General features: G+C 41.9%; 1 protein-coding gene across 1 annotated transcript in view; it reads right to left on the bottom strand.

Moving 5' to 3' along the window:
- LanA (laminin subunit alpha) overlaps nt 1-21,854 on the bottom strand; it is a 77,435-nt gene that overhangs the window by 35,199 nt on the left and 20,382 nt on the right. The window contains exons 8-29 of the mRNA XM_084579124.1: nt 21,531-21,709; nt 20,818-20,911; nt 20,551-20,688; nt 19,633-19,770; nt 18,812-18,946; nt 17,454-17,588; nt 16,357-16,521; nt 15,146-15,304; nt 13,905-14,161; nt 13,154-13,277; nt 12,481-12,632; nt 10,615-10,842; nt 10,011-10,232; nt 8,931-9,161; nt 7,762-7,929; nt 6,694-6,897; nt 4,279-4,408; nt 2,966-3,294; nt 2,502-2,572; nt 1,630-1,774; nt 1,170-1,310; nt 256-435 (exon numbers count right to left, since the gene is read on the bottom strand). Coding sequence (XP_084435250.1) covers nt 256-435; nt 1,170-1,310; nt 1,630-1,774; nt 2,502-2,572; nt 2,966-3,294; nt 4,279-4,408; nt 6,694-6,897; nt 7,762-7,929; nt 8,931-9,161; nt 10,011-10,232; nt 10,615-10,842; nt 12,481-12,632; nt 13,154-13,277; nt 13,905-14,161; nt 15,146-15,304; nt 16,357-16,521; nt 17,454-17,588; nt 18,812-18,946; nt 19,633-19,770; nt 20,551-20,688; nt 20,818-20,911; nt 21,531-21,709 — 3,725 coding nt within the window. The remainder of the gene's footprint in view (nt 1-255; nt 436-1,169; nt 1,311-1,629; nt 1,775-2,501; nt 2,573-2,965; nt 3,295-4,278; nt 4,409-6,693; nt 6,898-7,761; nt 7,930-8,930; nt 9,162-10,010; nt 10,233-10,614; nt 10,843-12,480; nt 12,633-13,153; nt 13,278-13,904; nt 14,162-15,145; nt 15,305-16,356; nt 16,522-17,453; nt 17,589-18,811; nt 18,947-19,632; nt 19,771-20,550; nt 20,689-20,817; nt 20,912-21,530; nt 21,710-21,854) is intronic.

Below are 21,854 nucleotides of genomic sequence, written 5' to 3'. Positions count from 1 at the left end.
CTTATTTCTCCTCTGTATCAGCCACGCCAATGACGACCTAGAGCTGGGAGGTGTGCCTTTAAGAGCTGTCACTGTAAAACATCTCTGCGAGATAGTCACAGTTCTTTCAAATACATAAAAATCCCATTATTTCGCCTCATATATGGTTTTCACTGATTGAAAATTTAAGCTTAAGGCCATTGCCAATCCTTGTTTACTTTTTACTGTCTTCGAATGAGGGCCAAAGAAGACAAGCTAGCAAGAGTGGACACTTGCCTTGTTTCCAAGGTATGGTGAAGGTGCTGCAAAGTACAGCAGTGAGCCTAGAGGCAGCTCTGGAGGCGGAGTCACTTCAACATGACTGGGTGAAGATGATATGGGTGCATACAGATCTTCGTGGGTCAGCTCGCCCACCACGTTGAGGCCAAGGGCTGTCCAGCCATCCATCTCCACAATCTGCACACAATAACAGAATGCCATGTAGAGTAAGACACAAATAAGGTTGTTGAATGAAAGCATCTCTGACTTTCCTCCTACACAGATGACCAGCAGTTATCAGCTGGGCAGCTTAGAATAACTTAAAAGGTGGAATGACAAGGCAGCATATTCTACATCATGCTTTGTTTTTTATTAACACCGCTTCATGGGCTGTTATTTTCCAGTTTGCTGACACTGAGCAGCTCCCACTAAGGAGACATATTCATGGGCTTGTGCACTAAAAAACACTAAAAGCACTGCTGCAATAAAAAATGTTATGTAGCCAACCAAACACAAGGATAACAAAATTCCATTAAACCATTTGCTATATTTTTGAACGTGCTAAACACACATGTAGACCAACTTGTTAGTGTAATCGGCTGGCTTATATATGTAGGCCTTTGGGATGTGAGCAGTGCTGTAAATATACTGTCCTTTAGAAACTGACCACCAGTTACTACTTAGTATGCGTGAAAAAAAATTAGATGACATCTATCTGTGTTGCCGAATGCATCATTCGATGGACTGATGAGTGGCACCCTCTGTGCATCAATATATATGTTCAGACGACTCAAACGTTAGTTTGTGCCGATGCCCAGAAAGGATGCCACTTCTCTTTGCTCCTTATTTCTCCTCTGTATCAACCACACCAATGACGACCTAGAGCTGGGAGGTGTGCCTTTAAGAGCTGTCACTGTAAAACCGAGATTCACCTGACTGCGGAACAGAAGCGCACTGTTGCAGCGATCTGTGGTGCCAAAGCAGAAGCACTTGGTGCAGCCCACAGGGTTGCTCTCCTCCAGGAAGAACGTTCCTGGTTTGCAAGTGTCACAAGACTCTCCTTCAACATTTTCCTGGGGGAAAAAAAAAAGACCAAGAGTCCCTTTTTTCACCTCCTATTCCTTATCATGAAACAGACATTAACAAGCATGCAAACAATAACATGCTCTGCTGCTAATAAACAAGTGAAATTTCTCTCAGCTTTTTTAACAATTTTCCACTAAACAGTTCAACTTATTTGCAATAACATAAAAGGTTTCACATCTAAACTTAATTTATTGTGAGTTCATTTGTGCCTTGTGATTACAGCTGTGTTAACTAATTTTTTCAATAAAGAGCTTCTGTGTCACTAAAGGAGCGTAGCGCTGAACGAAGCGGCATACACTCACTCACCTTGCAAAAGCACTCTGCCGTGTCCTGGTTACATATCTCCTCCACCGTTCCCCGGAGGTCGCAGTTGCAGAGGCGGCAGCGAGGGAAATCCCAATAGCCCCATTTGCACTCATCACAAGTGCGGCCCACAATGCTACTCTTGCACCTGAAATTTAACAAAGCAATCCTCATGAGCTTGTAAAAAAAAAAAAGCCCATCTTCCACCAAAATACTGTCCACATATTTACTTCTGCCACTAGTTTCCAAAGCGGTAAGCTTGCAGCTGTTGCACGACTGTTCTACAATAGGTTTTCTATTATAACTTATACAGAAAGAATACAGCACAAAAGAGAGTTTGATGCATATGTAGTGCCGTGTGTTTCTTGCCTCCGTCCTGGCTTTGTGCGCCCATATTCTTTCACTAGAGAAAGCATGACAACTAGCCCATTTTGATATTTCCCAACAGTTACAGTACATTCTAATCTATGCTACACATAGAAACAAGATCCATATCCACACATAAAAAAGAAGACTGGACTTCAAAGAGAACTTTGCATATCAAGGTAATGGAAATTTGGTCAAGTTACATATTTTGTTTGAAGAAATAGCTTAACATATCGTTAAAATACTTTCTTGCAAATGTCAAAAATTTTAAACTATTTACTTCTACATCCTTGTATAAGCTGTTTAAGCTGTCATAGTCAGAAACCTAAGCTCTTAGAAACAATAACAATAAAAAGTGCTCTTAAACTAAGGTGCCAGAAAAGGAAACAAAAAAGTTCTTGGTCATGACAAACTACAGCGCTGAAAACCCTGAAAATGGTTAATGCAGCCAAAGGAAGGTGCTTCATACAACAACTGCCGCAAAAAGAATCCATGAGCTGCATACAGACCTGCACTGCCCAGTCTGTAAATCACACTGGAGGTTTCCGCCTTGGACTCCGTGAGGGTTGCAGTTGCACTCCTGCAAAAAGACAACATGACGTCTTTTTAGATTCATTCATACAGAAACAGTGCCATGAGAAGCCCCATGCAAGCAAGAGTTCAAACATATTGCGATGCAAGAATTCGACCTTCATAGCACACATTTATGCTTGAAAGACTGGGCTGCTGAGATAAATAGCAATTAAATAAAGAAAACAGGTATCTTTGGTTTTCGCACTCCTAATTTCAGCATCTCAGCAGCATGGTTTTCCAAAATATGTCAAAATCATAAAATCATAAAGTTTCACCGATGCGGCATCAACAAACGCCCAGTCTCACACGGGCTCTGTTTCCTATCTGATTTTCCTTTCATGCTGCTCTTTATCCTGTGAAGCGTAAACAATGTGGAAATACAAAAAAGATCCAGACGAACCTCACAGCCTACAATGCGAGTGTAGCCAAAGGTGAGAGGTACGCAGGTGTCACACTTGTCACCGGTGACACGGGGTGGGCAGATGCACTGGCCGGTGACTGGATGGCAGACAGCCGTGTTGGGGCAGTCGCAGGGCTGGCAGGCAGGGAAGCCAAAGTATCCGGTGCGGCACTGGGAGCAGGTGCGACCAATGACGTTCTCCTTGCACTGGCACTGGCCCCCAAAGCGCTCGCACTCAAAGGACAGGGAGCCGTCAATGTTGCACTGGCACGGAAGAGCACCGTTGTTGTACTCCGCAGTCAGCGAGAACACAGCCTCCTTGCAGAAGTCTGTGGGAAAAAGGAGTGCATAAATAACTTTTGACTAATCAATCTAAAATAATTGGTTTATAGGAAAGGAAAGGTGCAGTGTCTGTCCCACTTTCTCCATGGACGCCTGAACCCCACTGTAAGGGAAGGGAGAAAAGGTGGGAGTGAGAGCAGAAAGAGAGAAAGAGGTGTTATAGTGGAGGGCTACGGAGTAATTTCAACCACATGGGGATCTTTAACATGCCCTGACATCACAAAGCATGCAGATGCCTCCGTTTCCCCTTCATCAAAACGCAGTCGCCAGCAGTCGAGTTTGAGAATCCATGCTTTTGTTTCTTTAACTTTCCATTTCGTGTTGGTAAATGGCCCCTACAGCACCTTGTGCGAGCGCAGAATGTAAGGAATTTACGCATCAAAATGAGAGTAAAGCACATGCAATAAATCTGAAATAAACAAAAAGATGACAAAATCTATTGTGATCAGTCACTCATGCTTAAAACCCACAAAGCCAGAAAAGTATCCTTTATACCTCTCAAGAAAGTTAATAAATGGGCTCTGCTTGACAGTTAGTTTATATATTAAAAAAGAAAAACAAATTGTTGCCAAGTAGTATTTTAAGTAGTATTTTAAAAAATAAATAAATAAATTTAAAAAATAACACACACACACACGTCAAACAATGCGTGCGCACGCGCGCGCACACACACACACACACACACACACACACACATTTCACAAAGGTACTGCAAAAAGTGACCCGTCTTGACAACACTGCTCACATTTTGCACCCTTTTTGTAAACTTTCTCCCAGCACTGCACAAAAGTTGAAGTGATATTCTTGTCATCTTTGTTGCACAGATATTCCTATAAAATACTTAATCTCTACTTTCTAACAGCCTAGCGATCCTTACTCAAAGCTAATGGCTAACCACATGCTTTTTGTATCTTTCTGTGTATTCGGGACAAAAACAGAGCACATAGCAGGGTCAGATTAGAAGGCCATACCGCTAGTGTCTGTATTGATGTGGAGGCTGTTTTGTCCACACTGCTTAATGAATTCCACAGCCTTGTCCAGGGGAAGACGACGCAACATCGACTTGTCAAACTGGTCCTCTCGAATCAGCATCAGGTGATCCTGTGTAACACATAAAGGACAGTTCAATTACACACAGGACTGGCAACATTTTGGTTCCGAACAGTATTTAAGCATTCTGGGCTAGTTTAGACTCAACACCGAGAACAGCAAAGCTACCAATTACGTTATAGTATTTCTTCTTCACAAGACGATAGATTATACATATATATATATGTGTGTGTAATGGAGAGGCATCTGTGCTGTGTGGTCAAGATAATAATAATAATAATTGGTTCACAGGAAGGGAAAGGCGCAGTATCTGTCACACTTGTGTCTGTGGACACCTGAACTGCACGTAAGGGAAGGGAGGAAGGTGGGAGTTAAAGTGGAAAGAGAGAAAGAGGAGCTGTAGTGGAGGACTACGGAGTAATTGACCACCTAGGGATCTTTAAGTGCGCTGACATCGCTGACATCCCACAGGACACCGACCGGACAGTAGTTGGGCGTCTTACTAATTACTCCAGAGCTCTCCACTACAGACAGCACCCCTTTCTCTCTTTCGACTTTCACTCCCACCTTCCCCTCTTCCCTTACAGCACTGTTCAGGTGTCCACAGAACAAGTGTGACAGATGCAACACCTTTCCTTTATTATATTATTTTTATTATTTATATCATCATTATAATATATATATATATATATATATATATATATATATATATATATATATATATATATATATATACTGCAAAGGTATAGGTACAAATATCTAGTTGCCAATATATAGCACATGACATTGGTCTGAAAACATAAAGATGCAAACAAAGCACTTTCCTGGACAAAGTTTTGTTAGGTACCGTAAATATCTAGCCTATATATATATATATATATATATATATATATATATATATATATATATATATATATATACTGCAAATGTATAGGTACAAATATCTAGTTGCCAATATATATATATATATACAGTCGGACCCGGATATATCGAATTTTGGTTATATCGAACTAGCGGAATATCCCCTTGAAAATCCCATGTAAAAGTATAGGAAAGCCGCATCATATATCGAACTCAGTTTCGCCGGTCGTTCGATATATCGAACTCCGCACTACGCACTGGAAAGTGTGCCTTCCCCAAAGACGATCGCATCACTCTTGGCCGTTTGCTGCGTGACGTTTTCAAGCCACGCGTGGAAGGAATGAGAAGGGACAGTTCTGGACAGCGCGGCGCCCATTCGCCAAAGGCGCGCGCATCTGCAGTTATCGTTTCCCGCGCGCCAACACATGACGTTTGCAAGCCATGTGCGTGGGTGTGCCTATTCTTTTGCCCAGCTCTCTCCTTCAGTACGCGCTACGCATGCGCCAAGCCAGCTCAGCCCGTTTTCAGACAGACGTGGGACGCTTTCTCCAGCGTGTGTTGCGAACCGAACCCTCTGCGCGGCGCGGCGGCTGACGTGGCTATGGCGCCTGCGGACGTTAAGAAGCGGAAGCTCTGTTTTGTTTTGTTTTTTTGTTTTTTGTTTTTTGTTTTTTTTTCATCTGAGGGTGACGAGCCTGTAAGCATTTGAGGGTGACGAGCAAAGTATTAGCGCAACAGGAAGGCTTGCAAAGTGAAGTGCTTTACCTCCAGAATTTGGGAAGGAATACACTCTGCACTCACAAAAATACATACTAGTAGGAATAACTTCTTTAAGCTTTTCTGAACAATTTCTTGTTAATGCATGTGAATGCATTTATATACTGATGTGGAATAAACTGACCAACACAGTGATTTTAGAATATTTGGTTACAAGAGACCTTGCTTACAAGAGACATGTTTTTCGGGTCCCTTGAGTGTCTCTTCTAACGAGGTTTTACTATATATTGACCACATATTTACGGTACCTAACAAAACTGTGTCCAGGAAAGTGCTTTGTTTGCATCTTTGTGTTTTCAGACCAATGTCATGTGCTATTGGTTACATATAAGTAAAAAACTTTAATCTGATTACCTGTTTTCAATTCAAGATGGACTACGATAATTTTTCTTTCATTGCATTTTAGTATCACTTTTAAATCCCTTTTGGTGCTTTAAATTGTATGTATTAAATTATTATTCTGCACATGCTTTTAATTCAGCGAAATGAGAAAGTTCAATTCATTGTATCCTATGGGATACTTAGCAGAACAGCAGCAGATTTTTCACCACTACCACTACGCTATTATTGGGCACTCCACCCTGCCAAAACACGACTCTGTTATGGGCACAATGATGGTGATGACAACAATGACGACTACGATGATGATGATGGTGGTGATGATCTGGCTGAAAATGCTGCCATGCAATGCTACTCACCAGCCACACCGACTTCTGGTCCGGAACTTCGAAGGTGAGCGTGAAGTTGTCCATGAGGTGGAAAGCGGTGGCGCCGGTCTGTGGGTTGATCAGTACAGCCCGGCAGCCTGAAGTCCATGGGCAGTGCCCAAGGGCAAGGCGGGTGTCATGCTCGTTGCCTCCACTCTCCAGGGTGGAATTCAACTCAAAGGCAGGGTGGTCAGGCTGGGCAAGGTTAACGAGAACGTTAAATAAAAGCTGGCTCTAGAAGTAACTGCAACGTGGGACGCCTTCCAAATAGTTAGTTCCAAATAGGCAGTAATGTAAGTTATCGTTCAAAATTCTGTTCACTACTGCTGTCACAGAGTGGGTTCTCAAATAGAAAATTATATTCACATTCATTGGCACATGAATCACAGACATAAAGCACATATTAATGTAACATGAAGGTTATACATTCAGATAATGTCATCAATGTTCATCTGATTTATAAAGTGATCTGTTATTTCTAAATGCAGAATTATTACATAGTTTAGTATAAAAAATAAACAATGTTTATTGATACCTGTTCATAAACCTCAAGAATCTAAAAAAATTTATGGGTATAGAAGCCTATAGGTCTATAGGTATACAGGTATAGAGGTATAGGTATAGAGGTCTTGGTGTACACTGTAAACAGAACATTTTGCAAAATAAACATTATACTTTGCAAACTCTATTTTCTGAAAACAAATCAGTATTATTAAACTGAATATCAACTTTGCATAGTCAAAGATGCACATTTAATTCTATTTCATGCATCTATAATTATTATATACTCATTCATTAACTGTATAACCAGAAGCCCAACCACTTTTCTCAGGATCCATGATTAGCACAAAACTGGCTGAAGTTTTTTAATAAAAAAAAAAGAGGAATAATATTGCCTCGCTTCACTGTTGTACACCACACGAATGATGATGTGAAACCAAGAAGACATCTGACTCTTTTTGCCATCTTGAAAGTGAAAATGTGAAAGTGTTAAGTAAAAGTAATTAGGTGAAGGTGAAAGTGTTATAACACAGCAAAACAAAAGAAAGGTGCACATACCTGGAAATAATGGGCTACAAGAACATAGGGTCCGGTCTCTGGCACATCATCACTGAGGATGATGCTTGGGTTACGGTGATCAAGAAGGACGAGAGAAGTCTCAGGATCCTTGAGGGTGGACGGTGTTTCAGTTGCCACGACAGCATCCTCCGCATTTTCAAATTCCAGCTGCAGGTGGAACAAGAACTTTAATTTCGATTTCAATTTGTTTTAAAAGCATTTCACCGTGTTTTTCTAGATGAGTGAGTGGATTTCAAAAGCATGGTACTGGGTTTAGAAGCCCTGTACACAACCTTGATCATTTTTTAACATGTACAGATACTAAAATAGATGGCTATGCTAAGTGCTGCTCAGAATGTATAGGCTAGGTGCCAGCAAACACTTCAAAAAAGCAAGTTTTACATTTCAGCCATTAGTGAATGAGAGAGGAAAAGAGCAAAAACATCATACAAATCTTCTTGCATTTTTTTTATCAACAGTTATGTAAACATGTGCAAACATAGCGTATATATATATTTTTTAGAGCTGCTTTCAGTATTATTTTTATTTCTTGCTTGATCCTCAATGACAGCATACTATACAAAACGATAACATCGCACATTAATAGCCTGTGAGCACCAAAGGTAGTACTAATAAATAGATACATGACTAATTGCAAAAAGTAACTCTGGCCCTGCAATATAAGAGCTAAAACAATGACAGGCCAGTAAAATCCCATGCAAAAACAATTATGATGAGGTTACATGCAACTACTGAAGTGCTTGCTTTGAATTTAATGGCGTCATAGAGACCAGGCAAGCATTCTCATATTCAAAGTAATTTTATTTTAATTGAAATATTTGAAGCATAGTGGACATAATTGCACAACAAGAAATTACATACAGGCCTTAGAAAACTTTGCGTTCAATCATGGTTCTTACAAAAATTAATAATGAACTACCAGCATTATAATTTGCTACACTCTTGCAGTCTCTGCATGTTTAGTGAATGAGTAGCAGTATACAATCTCATGCAGTTGTACAAATTTGACTGCAAGCGTAAAAAAAGTACTGTCAGCAACCACAGGTGTAAGAAAAGGATTAAAGATCAGTCCATTATTAAAGGTGCAATTACTTACTTCTTTGTAAGTTCAAAAAGGTAAGTGAGCAGCAGAGTTGTAAAACACCCACCTTGGCAGCAGGGGAAAATGCGGGGAAAGGCAGGCCCTGGCACTCTCCTTGGCGTAGAACGCACTCCTCACTGGGAATCAAGTAGTCAGTGTGCCACTGCAGTGCCGGGACAGCCACGATTCTTTCCACGGCAAGCTCGCTGTTGGAATCTTCGCCAAGGTCAATGGTGACACGAACAGGCTCGTCCTTCAGCTCAAACTCCAACACGCGGTTCAGGTGGTCTACCACAACCTGCACACGGCAAGCCATGATGCAGCCACAGGCCATGACACTCACATCATGCCAGGCCAAGAAGTACACCATCACAGCTCACTCACATTATCTGATTGTATCATGCTCACTACTTCTACTAGACATATTGCACTACTGTGATGGTACTTACACACCATTTTCAGTTTGAAAGAACCAAACAGTGTAGAGAAATTGAGGTCAATAACCCATGTTGTGCTGTGTATTGCTGTCTGGTGAATAGCCATCTACATGTCCTGCCTTACACTTGCTTTGCCAGCAATTAAAACTTAAGCTTGAAGGAAATCAATAGTAGATAATCCAGGGTAAGGGCCACACAAGAAGGGCAATGCTATGAAGGTTGGCATACCTTTCTTTATCTGAAAAAGGCTTTTTCGAGGACATCCAGCATCTAAAATTCATGTTACACAACAACCTTGAGAAAAACTTTAATGTCCTTGCAGCATCCAAGTAAGCAGCTTAAACATGAAATGCCTACTATACATATTAACACAGCAAAGCACACATTGCAGCACTTGCTCCAACGTTGCATGCTGTGTGCCACATGACAGTTCATTTCTTTAAAAACTGCATGCAACACAAGCTTCTGAGTCAGCTGTGTTAGTGGCTACATAAGTAAACAAAACTTCGGCAATGCTGATCCATTAGAAAGACAAATATCACTTGTCCATATCAGACAGGACTAAGGAAGGAGGGAACTAGGACTTGTGAGCTCAGTGAAGAATTCGGACAGCCAGGAAAAAGAAGACCGCTGATATCAGCAATGAATTCAGCCAGCGAAGAAAAAAATGAGTATATGCCTGGAAGGGAAGGGGAGAAGTGACAGCGTACCTGTCGGCAGACCATGTTGTATTTGCAGCGATGCAGGTTGACCTTGCCTGTGGCCAGAGCGTCGGAGCTAGAAAGGCTCACATCCGCTGGTCGGGACTCGTTGCTGTTGAGCGAGTGGTAGAAGAGCAGAAACACGTATCGGCCTGGAATGGGAGCCCTCAGTTCCACCGTCATGGCATGCTCATCTTCAGTCAAGTATGCCATCGGACCACTGCGGAGCTCCTGTAGAAAGAACATATTGTTTTCCCTCCTCAAGTTGATAGGCAGTTGTACTATGAAGTGAGTTCAAGTTTTAGAAAATTAAGTACAGATGGGTGAATTTTGCTGCTGGATGCTGCATTGAAGGTTAACACAACTCTAACATTATATAGTGTACTTTGAAGTCAACAATAGCAGGCCCCTTGCTAATTTTATCCTCTACATAAATTTCTTGAGCCAAGCCCCCACCATCGCAGCTATAAAATCTGGTGCAATTTGCTGTCACTGAAAGGATGCCATGCTCTCAAACATGTCTCATATACTAGCAGCTCATAAGGCACCTGCCCGTAGGATAGAAGAGAAGCAGAACACTTGGCGAAAGTATTCCGAACAAGCTTAAACTCACGTTCAGGGTGACCTCATCGTCCATGAGCCTGACAGGGTTCTGCAAGCCTTCCACTTCTACGTAGCCAGCCTGTGCTGCGGAGACAGGCGCTGCTCCATCAGGAAGTGTTGGGTACCGCAGTTGAAGGCACGCCACGTCAGGCTCCTGCCCTCGAAAACAAGGCTGCTTCACCTCCTCTTGGAGCAGAGTAGCTTCGTAGAAGGCCTCTGGCAGAAGAACGATGTAGTCCTGCACAGAAAAAAATGTTTTCAATTTTCAATGTGGCATAGATTTGCATCATTGCTGTCAAAGAGAAAATCATATGTGTGCTTTTTGTCAGCAGTTGGTATCTTTGCACATTTACCTTTATTACTCACAAGCCAAATTAATGGTCAAGGGCAAAAACCTTTGTTGAGTAATGGATGTAGTTAGGCTGATGATGATGATAATAATGATGGTTACAGTGTATTTTATCAGTCATTTTGCAAACAAGCAAGTGAAAGTGACATCAGATGTAAATGAGGCATGGTTCCGAGGTCAGAGTGCGCTGGCGCTTGACCTTATGGAACTAAAATGTGTAGCATGTCTGTATGTGGCTATTTCAGTGCTCAGGTGTTTCAGTAAATTCAGGATATTCAAAATGAAAGGGCAATCACATCCTATGACCATATTCATTTGCTTCTGATGCAAACTAGTACATCAACAATGAGCATTTTTAAGCCACCAGAAACAAATTGTGCTAATGATAGACAGCATGACAACAGTAAAGAAAAATAGAAGAAATCATAATGGCCAGAAAGCTCATTTTAGTCTCTTTTTTTAACCTTAAAACTGCTAAGGCTACATAGAAGTTTAACAATGTGTTGCACATCAAAATGAAAAGAAAAAAAAATGAAAAACAGACCTTTTTTCCCCCTAATCCTAAATCACTAGCAGAGTAGCGAACAACGTAAATGCTTGGCATCTGCAAGGGCTCCAGAGTATTTACTTATTTATTTATTTATTACATACTGCAGACCCTTGGGTCCAAGCAGAGGGGCATAGTTGAGTACAAAAAAAGAGCAAAGAACAACAACAAAAAGTAATAAAAAATTATACAATATTAATCGCAATGCATAGCCATCTGTAAATTAGTGTTCCAATCTGATAATGTGCAAGGGAAAAAGGAAAACATAAACGTGTTAGTTCGAGCATAATAGGGTGTCAGTGAGTCAGGATGATGATGTCTCATATAGCGTGTTGATGCGGGAGATATATAAGGGGACTGGTTTATTGCAAGCTTGTTATTTATCAGGAGAGAAAGGAATTCTAGCCTCAGCTGTTTTCTGCGGGATTCAAGAGTGGGAATAGAATTATCTGTCATTGTTTGAGAGGGTGAGTCAAACCTAGCGAATTTATTAAATGCAACTAAGAGAGCATAATAATAGAGTTGCCAAAAAAAATCAGTTTTTGGATCCAAAAACGAATCTAGTTCGAACTAGATAGTTCCATTTGGTCACTTATATTTCTGAGTATCAACACTGTATTTGGCAGTCAACAAGTGCCAATTATTTCAGCAAACCAGTTGCCATCAATTCCTGGCAGGATTACAACAGGCTTTACATAAATTGCACTGCGGCAGGAAAAGTCTATACGCAAAAGGCAAGAATGAACAGAAGTCAGACTTAATTACAAAACTCAACATGCACTAAACATCATGCTGTACAGTCCCAAGGTGAGCCAATAAGCAAATCTTTTTCTCAACAAATGTACCATTGCATGTTCAAGGCTGAACAGGTGAATTTAAGGCATATTTGTGTAATAGATATGCCTTTAAACTGAGTAAAAAATGAAGAAAGCATAAAAGTACACAATGCACTGAACAATGGAACACGGGAAGAGGTGTACCATGAACACGGGTTTCTGTGCCTTGATGGACAGAGTCCAGCGGCCAGGGTTGAGCACGAATGGCAGAGCAGTGACTCCATCGGGACCCACCACGGCCTGGAACCGGGGCTCCCTGCTGGGTGGCAGGATCAGGATCTCGCTCTGCTTGGTCTCTGCAAAGGTGAGCAGAGCGCACGCAACAACAATCTTCAAAACCTCACTAGACAAATCTAGTTCTGAGAGGATCCAGCAGACCGTGTTTAATATTGGTATTTAGCGCAACTAATGGCTGGTAATGGGCAAGTTTTGTTTCCATGGCACAGTATAGTACTGACATGCTGTTCATTGCGTGCATGCAGGTTCACCTGATGGCATTAAAGTACTGTGCAGTTCAGGGAGTCAGAAAAATGCAGGTAAGTTCTGTAAGCACAGAAGCTTGATCCTGGTTTCAATGAAATTTGTATATCAGCATTTATTTCAATGTCATAAACTCTTCATAACTGATGTTACATCCTAAAATAAGTATGGTATTACTAGCCTCTACCTCATGAAAAAGAACATTAAAGTTCCTTGCGTGCATCTATCTCTCAGAGTCACCTGAAATTAGTTTTTAGAGCTATTATGTATATAATGAAAACATAAAGATGGCTGCTCCCTCTTTCCCTCCCACCCCCATCCCTCCCCCAATACTTACCTCCATAAGTGTCTGGTGTGAATGTGATGTTGGAGTACATGTTGTCTCCATTGAGGCTGACATAGCGAGCAATCACCTGGTACAGCCCTGGCTTCTGTATGTGCAGGTCGAGCAGAATCTCTTTCTGCAAAGAAAAAAATGCAGTCTCAGTGTAAACAGACTGCCAATGATAAGCTCTGCAGGCAACAGCACTAAATGCATGCAATCTGTAACCTGTTCTGAATGATGAGGCAAACCTGCCTGACCTTGGCATTCTAGAGAAGCTGTATCTTGTTTCAACAACCATACACATGAGAAAGCAAACTACAGCTGCTTATCTAATACTGCAAGGCACTGTACTTCTGAGCAGATCTTTGAAATAAATTTAGAAGGTATAGGTGACCACACTGTGTTGTCAGAAAAACTAATCCGTATGCCACAGGATCTCCCCAAGCAGAACAACAGGGACAGATAATATTCTCCTTGAAAACTTCAAACGTTCACATTCAACAAGAAGAGTGTAGCAAATTTCAATTTTATTTCTAACAATAAAAAATGGCCTGAGAAAGGTTTTCTCATTGTGGCCGTGTTTATAGCAGGCAAGAGAAAACAAAGATGACAAGAAAATGCATTCAATGCATTAAAAAAAATATCTCATCAAGTATGCCTCAGAAACACTAACTATGGTTTAGAAACATAACGAAATTAAATATATCTAGAGTTGCCAACTCTGGCCCATTGCTCTACATGTTGACCAGTCGAGAGGCATCACCTGAATGTTTGAGAAGATGGCGTATCCCCTCCACGAGAAGCCCGGGAAGAGTGTCTCGTCAAAGTCGAAGCGGGCGTTGACGCCGCTGGGCGTGTGCCCATCCTCCACCTCGTACTGGTGCTGGTGTAGGGTGGGGAAGTAGTGTGCTTGCAGGGGCTCTGAGCAGCGACGCCCCGTTATCCTAGGCCGGCAGGGGCACTGTCCATGCCGCTGGTCACAAGTGCTGCCCACTGAGCCACCCACGTCACATCCGCAGTCTGCAAGGCATTGACACAGCATGAGGCATTGCCTTTCAACTTGGAACAGATGTTAGTGAAAGCTGCAGTACTGTGCCAAAAGTATCAAATGTTGCAGTGCTCAGTCTATAGTCAAATCAGCCATGGCAATGCATTCACTTGAGAGTTTGAAGCCTGCAAGACAAGGCCCAGAATGCACCTGATCAGATTTTGCAGCGCACCTAAACAGAATGGAGGAAACTAACCCTTGCAACAGGAGTACTCTGAAAGGAAATGAGCTGTCACTGCCTCGGGTAGCCAAAATTTAATAAAAATAAAAGAATAGAATAGTTTTTCGCAAGAAACCGCTCATATAAGTAAATGAAAGGAGTGCATCAAATAAAGCTAACTGTTATGAGGTAAAATAAAAGGCTTTGAAATGTGAAGGCATAAACATTATAGCTACACTGTTAAATTTATCACTGTGACACTATATGTTATGGACCAGACACAACTGCCAGTACGTCTTTTTCAGAATTAACCTATACAGCTGCACTGAACGATGGACCCAAGCAGGTGATATTCCAGCTGAAATGAAGAAAAAGACATGGGCATGAACAGGACATGCAATATGCAAAGGGCAGGTAACCGGTGGTCCTGAGGGCAACAGACTGAACTCCAGAGGGAAGGTAATTGCGGCCGGAATGGCAGAGTGTCAAGTGGGTGGATTAGATTAGGAATTCTGCTAGGATAACGTGGCCACAGATGGAACAGAACAGGGTTAATCAGGCATCAGTAGAAGAAGTCTGCGTCCTGTAACGAACATTACTGGGCTGCTTCTGCTGATGATAATGATTATAAAAACAGAGCTCAGACATTTGAAAGCACAAATACAGCTGGGACTTTGTCACTAAGGGCAAGTCTCAAGACCGACGGTAAGACATGCTGAAGAAAGCAGCCAGAACTGAGCGACTAATGGGGCGAAGCGTGCAGCAAAGCGACAACATGCAATGAAGTGTACATTACCTTGGCATCCCAGGAGGTTGTCCTCACGCAGCAGGAAAGTGCCGTCTATGCAGGCTGTGCACTGTCGTTGCCCAACATTTGGCTTGCACAAGCACTGGCCAGTTTCTCCGTCACACACTCCAAGCCCACCCAGGGTGCCAGGAATGTGACATTCACACTCTGCAACAAGGTGCCCAAAGTATCAGCAACACAGCCCTACACTCCTTCAACTTACAGCAACAGTTTCTCATGTAGCTTAACTGTACAGCTGTCCTAAAAAACCTCTGCGAACCTTGTGCACAATGATAGTTTGCACCTCACCTTGTGTAGATAAAACAGGTTAGCTGTGGCACTCTTTGAACAGGCTGAACTAGCTTGATTAAAATCAAACTCATCATCGCAATACCTCTGTGCAGGTGCATACATAGGAAACCATATTTCATCAAATAAATTTTGACAGTTTGTGCTATACTAAGTTAGGTCTCAATAGTTAGATTACCAGAATCCCTTTTAAGCTTCCACAGCTGCATTTTAATTTTTATTACTGCGTTTTTGTTGGAACAACTCTGTTCAAGACAACAGCATTCAATGAGGGCACTTCATTTACAGCAGATGGATAAAACTTCGTTAAACTCATACCTTTCTATTTCGAATGCTCGTTTCAGAAAATCTGATTCGTTATTTGTGCTACACTTTACAGCCAGCCCATAGACACTAGCATATACATAAAGTTTAGCCATAAAACCAGGTGTTATCTACAGTATACCTGCAATTCATCTTCAATCTCTCTTTGACATCTAATCGGCTTGCCTCCTTTGGTCTTTGATCAGATGAAGTGCATCCCAGCCCAGTTGCATTATAAAAACTGAAATATACTTCGCCCTAGAAATGTATACAGGGTAAAGGGAACAGCAGAAAAGCTACACCAGATTTCCTGACTAGTTAATTTTTGCACCAAATTATTCTTGTTCATATAATGGCTCCTATTCTGTTTTTAAAAATGGTAATACAAGGTGAATAAGCTGCCTTCACAATTCTAAACATTCTCCGTCCTATGCCTGTAACCCCTTTCCCATGAAACACAATGAAGTAACGACCCTCACATGCAGTTTTTCTACTTGGCTTGTTCGGCCACACGCATGACAGAGGCCATCGATCTGTGCTTGTGCAAATCTGTTAATTTGTCAGCTGAGCAAAGTTCCCTTTTGTCGTTAGTGAAATAACGGGCTCACCTTCACAGCCCTGAGGGTTGGCGGGCTTCAGACTCCAGTAGAGCGGACGACACTGGTCGCAGATGCGGCCCGTGACACGCTCCTTGCACTCGCACAGCTCTCCGCTGGTCAGACTGCCACAGCCGCCAAAAGTGGGCAGGATACCAGCAGGGTTGCAGTTGCAGGCTGCTCGCAAATGCAGAGAAATGATACATCTTAGTCAACAAAAACTGAATTTCTTGCTTTTTTGACAAGATAAACATTAGCGGCATTTTAAGCTTAACCAGAAATAATTCATGACCCAACAACCTTCCCTTCAATATTGTAAAATATTGTTTTTAAGAGTTCTCTAGCGATTATCAAATAAACAACTACTATGTATTAACAGGAGCTGTTGGCGGGCTAGTTGGTGAATGTCTACTGTAGTCATGGTGAAATGCGCAACAACACGACACAAAAGTAAGAGGAACACGTATCACGGGACGAGCTCGTCCCGTGATACGTGTTCCTCTTACTTTTGTGTCGTGTTTGTTGCGCATTTCACCATGACTACAGTAAACTACTATGTATTTCTTTTTTTTCTTCTGTTTACTAGGCAAGCTTGTCTTTACTAAATGAACACTTTAAAAAGCACAACTGATAAGCACTGTTAGCAGGTGAATATCAAGGCTTCAGCAGGAAGGTGCTTTTGTGAAATAAATGGCACATATTAATAGAAGCATCAAAACACACTCCAAGAATAAGTGAATTTCCACTTCGCTACAAGCATACCTCCTTTTGAAAAGCATAACACTCAGCGACTACTACACAGACAGAAGAAAACAAACTCAGGTGTAGGCAGGCACTAAGTGCTGCAGCTACAGTACATCATGAGCACTAAGCAGGTGACGTGCAACAAATAGGGCTCGAAAGATGGAATAGACATAAAGAACTGGCATAACTAAGTCTTGCCATGAATACCTCCGCATAAGTAGTAATTGTTTTGTGGCAGAATCAATTAAACCTGTTATATGATTTTCACCTGGGTTACATAACAGAAAATATACAGGTTAGTGGAAGGAAGGGTGCATGAAAAAACAGTGCAATATCATGGATAAATATTTGTATGGAATCCTTACCTTCACAAAGAGGGTAAATGTAGAAGCCTTTCTTGCAGCTGTTGCATTTCTCTCCATCAAAGTTTGGCTTGCAGAAGCAAATGCCATCATTGCCACAGGAGACTCCGACAGCACCGTAAGGGTCGCAATCACAGGCTGAGGGAGAGACAAGAATGGAAGATGGTAAGTTGTGAAGCTTCTTTGTAGCACTGGTAAACAACTGAACTTTAACCTTGTACCTCTAACACTGACAAACTTTCTTAAAGAAATCAAAATCTCAAATCTCAAAGAAATCAAAGTGAAAACCAAATATGCTCCAAAGCAGACATGTCTACATCATCTACCTTTATTCTCTTATGCTGTATATAGTGTTGTTAGCAATAGCGAACAGCACTTTCAAGCGGCATCCCAATATTGCATGTGCAACTCGGCAATGGAAGCCCATTGCAGACATAACACTTATATGTACAAGATGCAAGGACGTCCAAGTCAATGCCAGAAAGGAGGGAAGTGACATAGGGGCTAGCAGAAACAAAATACCACTTGGAAACTGAAAAGAAATTGCCAACTTATCAGCCTCAACTACAGGAAGTCAAACTAAACTGCGAAACATCATTGTCAGAGCAAGAAAAAACAGCACTATGCAAAACCTTCTAAATCTTTAGTCATATTTGCTGTATAAAGCTCCAATAATATACAGACATAAGCACATATGTTTTTAAAAAACGCTCTACTACTGTGGCTGAGGAAGTAATTCAGAGATAAAGATATGAGTGATATTTATTGTTATGCAGCTCCATCCGCAGATGGACCAAAGGGCAGATGGAGCGAAGAATGAACAAAGATATGTGGACATAGAGAAAACATACACGAGAAAGCAAAAATGCAACCGTGTAATACATTTTAAGCATTAAAACAGCAGAGCAGCTCAGTGAGAAAAGCAGACAGAATTACTATGTGCAAGTGCACGGTTCTGATGTTTTCCTGTAGTATGTCAAAGAAGTAACTAGTACTGGTTATTACAAGATAGCCAAAAGAGTGAAGTGCTCACTTCATTCACTGGGAAGTCAACTGAACAAAATTGATGTGCCGCTCAATTCAACACTGCATGCGAATCTTGAGGAACATGTATGTATGTTCCTCGATATATGTTCCTCAGTGTAAGTTCCTCGATGTATGTTCCTTAATGCATTTGTGTAGCAGTATTATGCGATGATTTTTACATACGCATTTAATTTATCAGCTCTCCTTTTATAAACTAGGTCACAACCAGAGGTGGGGAATTCGCATCAACAATGTGATCTCATGCTCATATCAAGGTAATGTAAATGAACAAAGTTCGTTCTGTTTTACTTAAGAAATATATAACACACACTTACGTTTGCATTCAGGGTAGGAAAAATATCCAGGGGCGCACTGGTCGCACTGCAGTCCAGTGAAGCTGGCCAGGCAGGGGCATTTGCCCGAGGCATCACACACCTGGCTGTGGGAGCCCTTGGGGTCACACTCGCAGGCTGCACGAAGCCAAATGTTACACTTTACATTCACAATATACTATTGCACGTATCACAGTCTCCTTCCATAGAACTCTGTCCCACGTTTACGCGGAGTCGCTGTTTCTGATGAGGGTCCTCTCCGCTCCAAATGTAATCTTCTTTCACATTGTCTTGAATGCATTGCAACAGCTAAGAACAATTTGTGTTAAAACAAAAGATATTCAATACAGGCAACAAGGTGAAACATTCGCATGCCGCATTGGAAGCAGCTGGGGTAGCCCTCTCAATTTCAGAGGCTGAGTTACTTGGAAATCCTGCTTCAAACTTCAGGGCCCCAGACTTGTTAGAACAATCCTTCCATTCCTGCATCACAGAACATTACACCACTTTGCCTACAGAAGAAACTTTATATGGGTCAGGGAAGCATCCATTACTTCTTCACAGTTCTCAAAAAGCCAGCCTAAAGCATAAGTAATGGTGACTGGTCTACAAGCACCTAGGTGTTTGCGATGTTATTCTCGGTAGCAAAATCAATAATACAAGACAAATGAATTAAATTAAATGAAAATGAAAATGCTACAGCCCACCTTGTCTACAATGCACGTTTCTATTTAGCTGCTCAATTAAGCATGAGGCTTGATGTCATGCACAGGCCCCCACATGAACCCCATCAGGCCGAGTGCTGAGTGTAGCAACACACTCACAGATGCAGTTGGGGAAGCCGTAGTATCCTGGAGCGCACTGGTCGCACCGGGCTCCTCCGTACTCCGGTTTGCACATACACTGACCCGTCTGGTTGTTGCAGACTTCGTCCACAGTGCCCGTGGTGTCACAGGCACAAACTGGAAAAGGCCATCACCCATACAGCTCAATGTAAGCTTGTGAATTTTATTGCTCTAATTAGCCATTCAGAGTACAAGTCATTTACAAGTCATTTACAAGTCATTTACAAGTCATTTACAAGTCATTTACAAGTCAGTTAGTCAAGTCACTACAAGTAATTTAGACTACAAGCAGAGTGAAATACGGCCAAGGCATTTTTATACGGCGAAAAAGTTTTCCAAATACCTCACTCCTGTAGTCTGTGCTATAGAGGTATGCATTAGAGATATTAGTGCCTCAGAATATATTAATATATTATATGCTCAAACTGATTTCAATTAGCTGAATCTTCTTGCAAAATTAAGAAAAAGAATGGCCTACTTGTGTTAGAACAGTCCAACATGATATTGTAATCATGCCAATGTATCAAAAACAAGAGTGATGTACAAGAAAACAAATTTTCTTTTTTCTCTATAGCTATTTTCGCTGTGCTCCACAATGCAATTTGCCGACTCTTACTAAAACAACCTAATATGAGAGTAAAATGGCTGCTAGCTCTGTGTGGCGCTTCACGGGTGTTTTTAATCTGAATTGAACACTTAATTTGACGCCCATGCATCTTGGGAGATTCTTCCAAATCTTTTATTTTGAGCCATGAAGTTCAGTATTTCTTTAAAGCATTTTCACACATCGGGCAGGTAGAAAGAAAAAAATGATATATAGGTAACAGCAAGATAATGTCACAAGAAATACATAAATTAAGGAGTAAAAGCTGCAGGGGTGATGGGGGGTGCTCTCACATTTGCAGGATGGGTAGTCATAAAATCCGACTTGGCACTCGAGGCACTGACGACCCCCATAGCTGTTGCGGCACTGGCACTGCCCCGTGGCGTCGTCACAGGTTCGGCCCAAGGCAGCCGTCGGGTGGCAGTCGCAAGCTGAAAGCAAGTGCCAATACATGGCTCGCTCAAGAAATAGACACGTCTAATTAGCATGAGAGCGTCAATTCCACAAGTGTTAAAGCGCCAACCTGAAAGCAGCTAGCACAAAAGACAGAGAGTGCTCACGTATGCAGTTTGGAAAACCATAGTAGCCGGGGGCGCAGCGGTCGCAGTTCTTGCCCTCGTAGTAAGGGCGGCACGGACACTGGCCTCCGTTCACCTGAGACAGAGACGTGCCCCACAAAGACCTTTATTTCATGCCCTAAGCACACCCCAAAGATGTACAGATGAATACATTGGAGGGAAATGGGGATACCAGAAACTGCCTCATAAGTGGAATAATTTGAGCATTTATAAGCCCTGTGTGTCCTTGCCATGAGAACATCAAGAGATTTGTTTCCATCAAGTTGTTCTAAATGTGGATGTACATGAACATTTACTAGTGTCGTACATGTGCACCCCTTGCTAAAGAAACATCAAGAATTTCGTTTCTACAAAGTTGTTCATATGCGTGTACTTGGGCCTACACTTCTCTTCCCGTCACCACGAAGTACATAAGAATAGGAATGTGGGTGCATCGGTCAGGATTTGTTATATAAGGAAATGGTACAAGAAGGCAACAGAACACAAGGTCAGAGCTTGTGTGCGATACCCACCTTCCCTATAATTCTTTTTAGTAACTTATCCCATCTCTACGCTCTTCTTATTAAAAGAATTAAAGGGCAAAGATGCACTAATGTCCAGACACAACTCTCTCTTGATCAGTTTATGCCAGCAGCATACTTAAGACTTGGGATAGATGCATATATGCCCCCTGCAGCAACACAACCACCACTGACCTGACAGACGCGGCCTTGGGTGCCTTCCGCGTGGCAGTCACAGGGTCGGCAGGTTGGGTAGCCATAATAGCCCACATTGCACTGGTCGCAGTTTGGAGGCAGGAATTCGGGTCGGCACTCACACTGGCCTGAGCCCTCCGAGCAGTTGCCCGATGAAAAGGTCAGGTCACACTGGCATGCTGCACAGTGATGTGGCAAAAGTAGCAACAAGCCCAATAAGAAATTAATAGTGGCGATAGAATGCAGTCACCAAACTACCAAATATTTCTATAATGTTTCCCTCTGATTACTGGCTACCTAAGCGTAAAGAGTATACTCTAACAT

This window comes from Amblyomma maculatum, chromosome 9, assembly GCF_055883805.1.
Source record: "Amblyomma maculatum isolate TAMU_Amacu chromosome 9, ASM5588380v1, whole genome shotgun sequence".
NCBI lineage: Eukaryota > Metazoa > Arthropoda > Arachnida > Ixodida > Ixodidae > Amblyomma > Amblyomma maculatum.
This window is presented reverse-complemented; position numbering and strand designations above follow the sequence as displayed.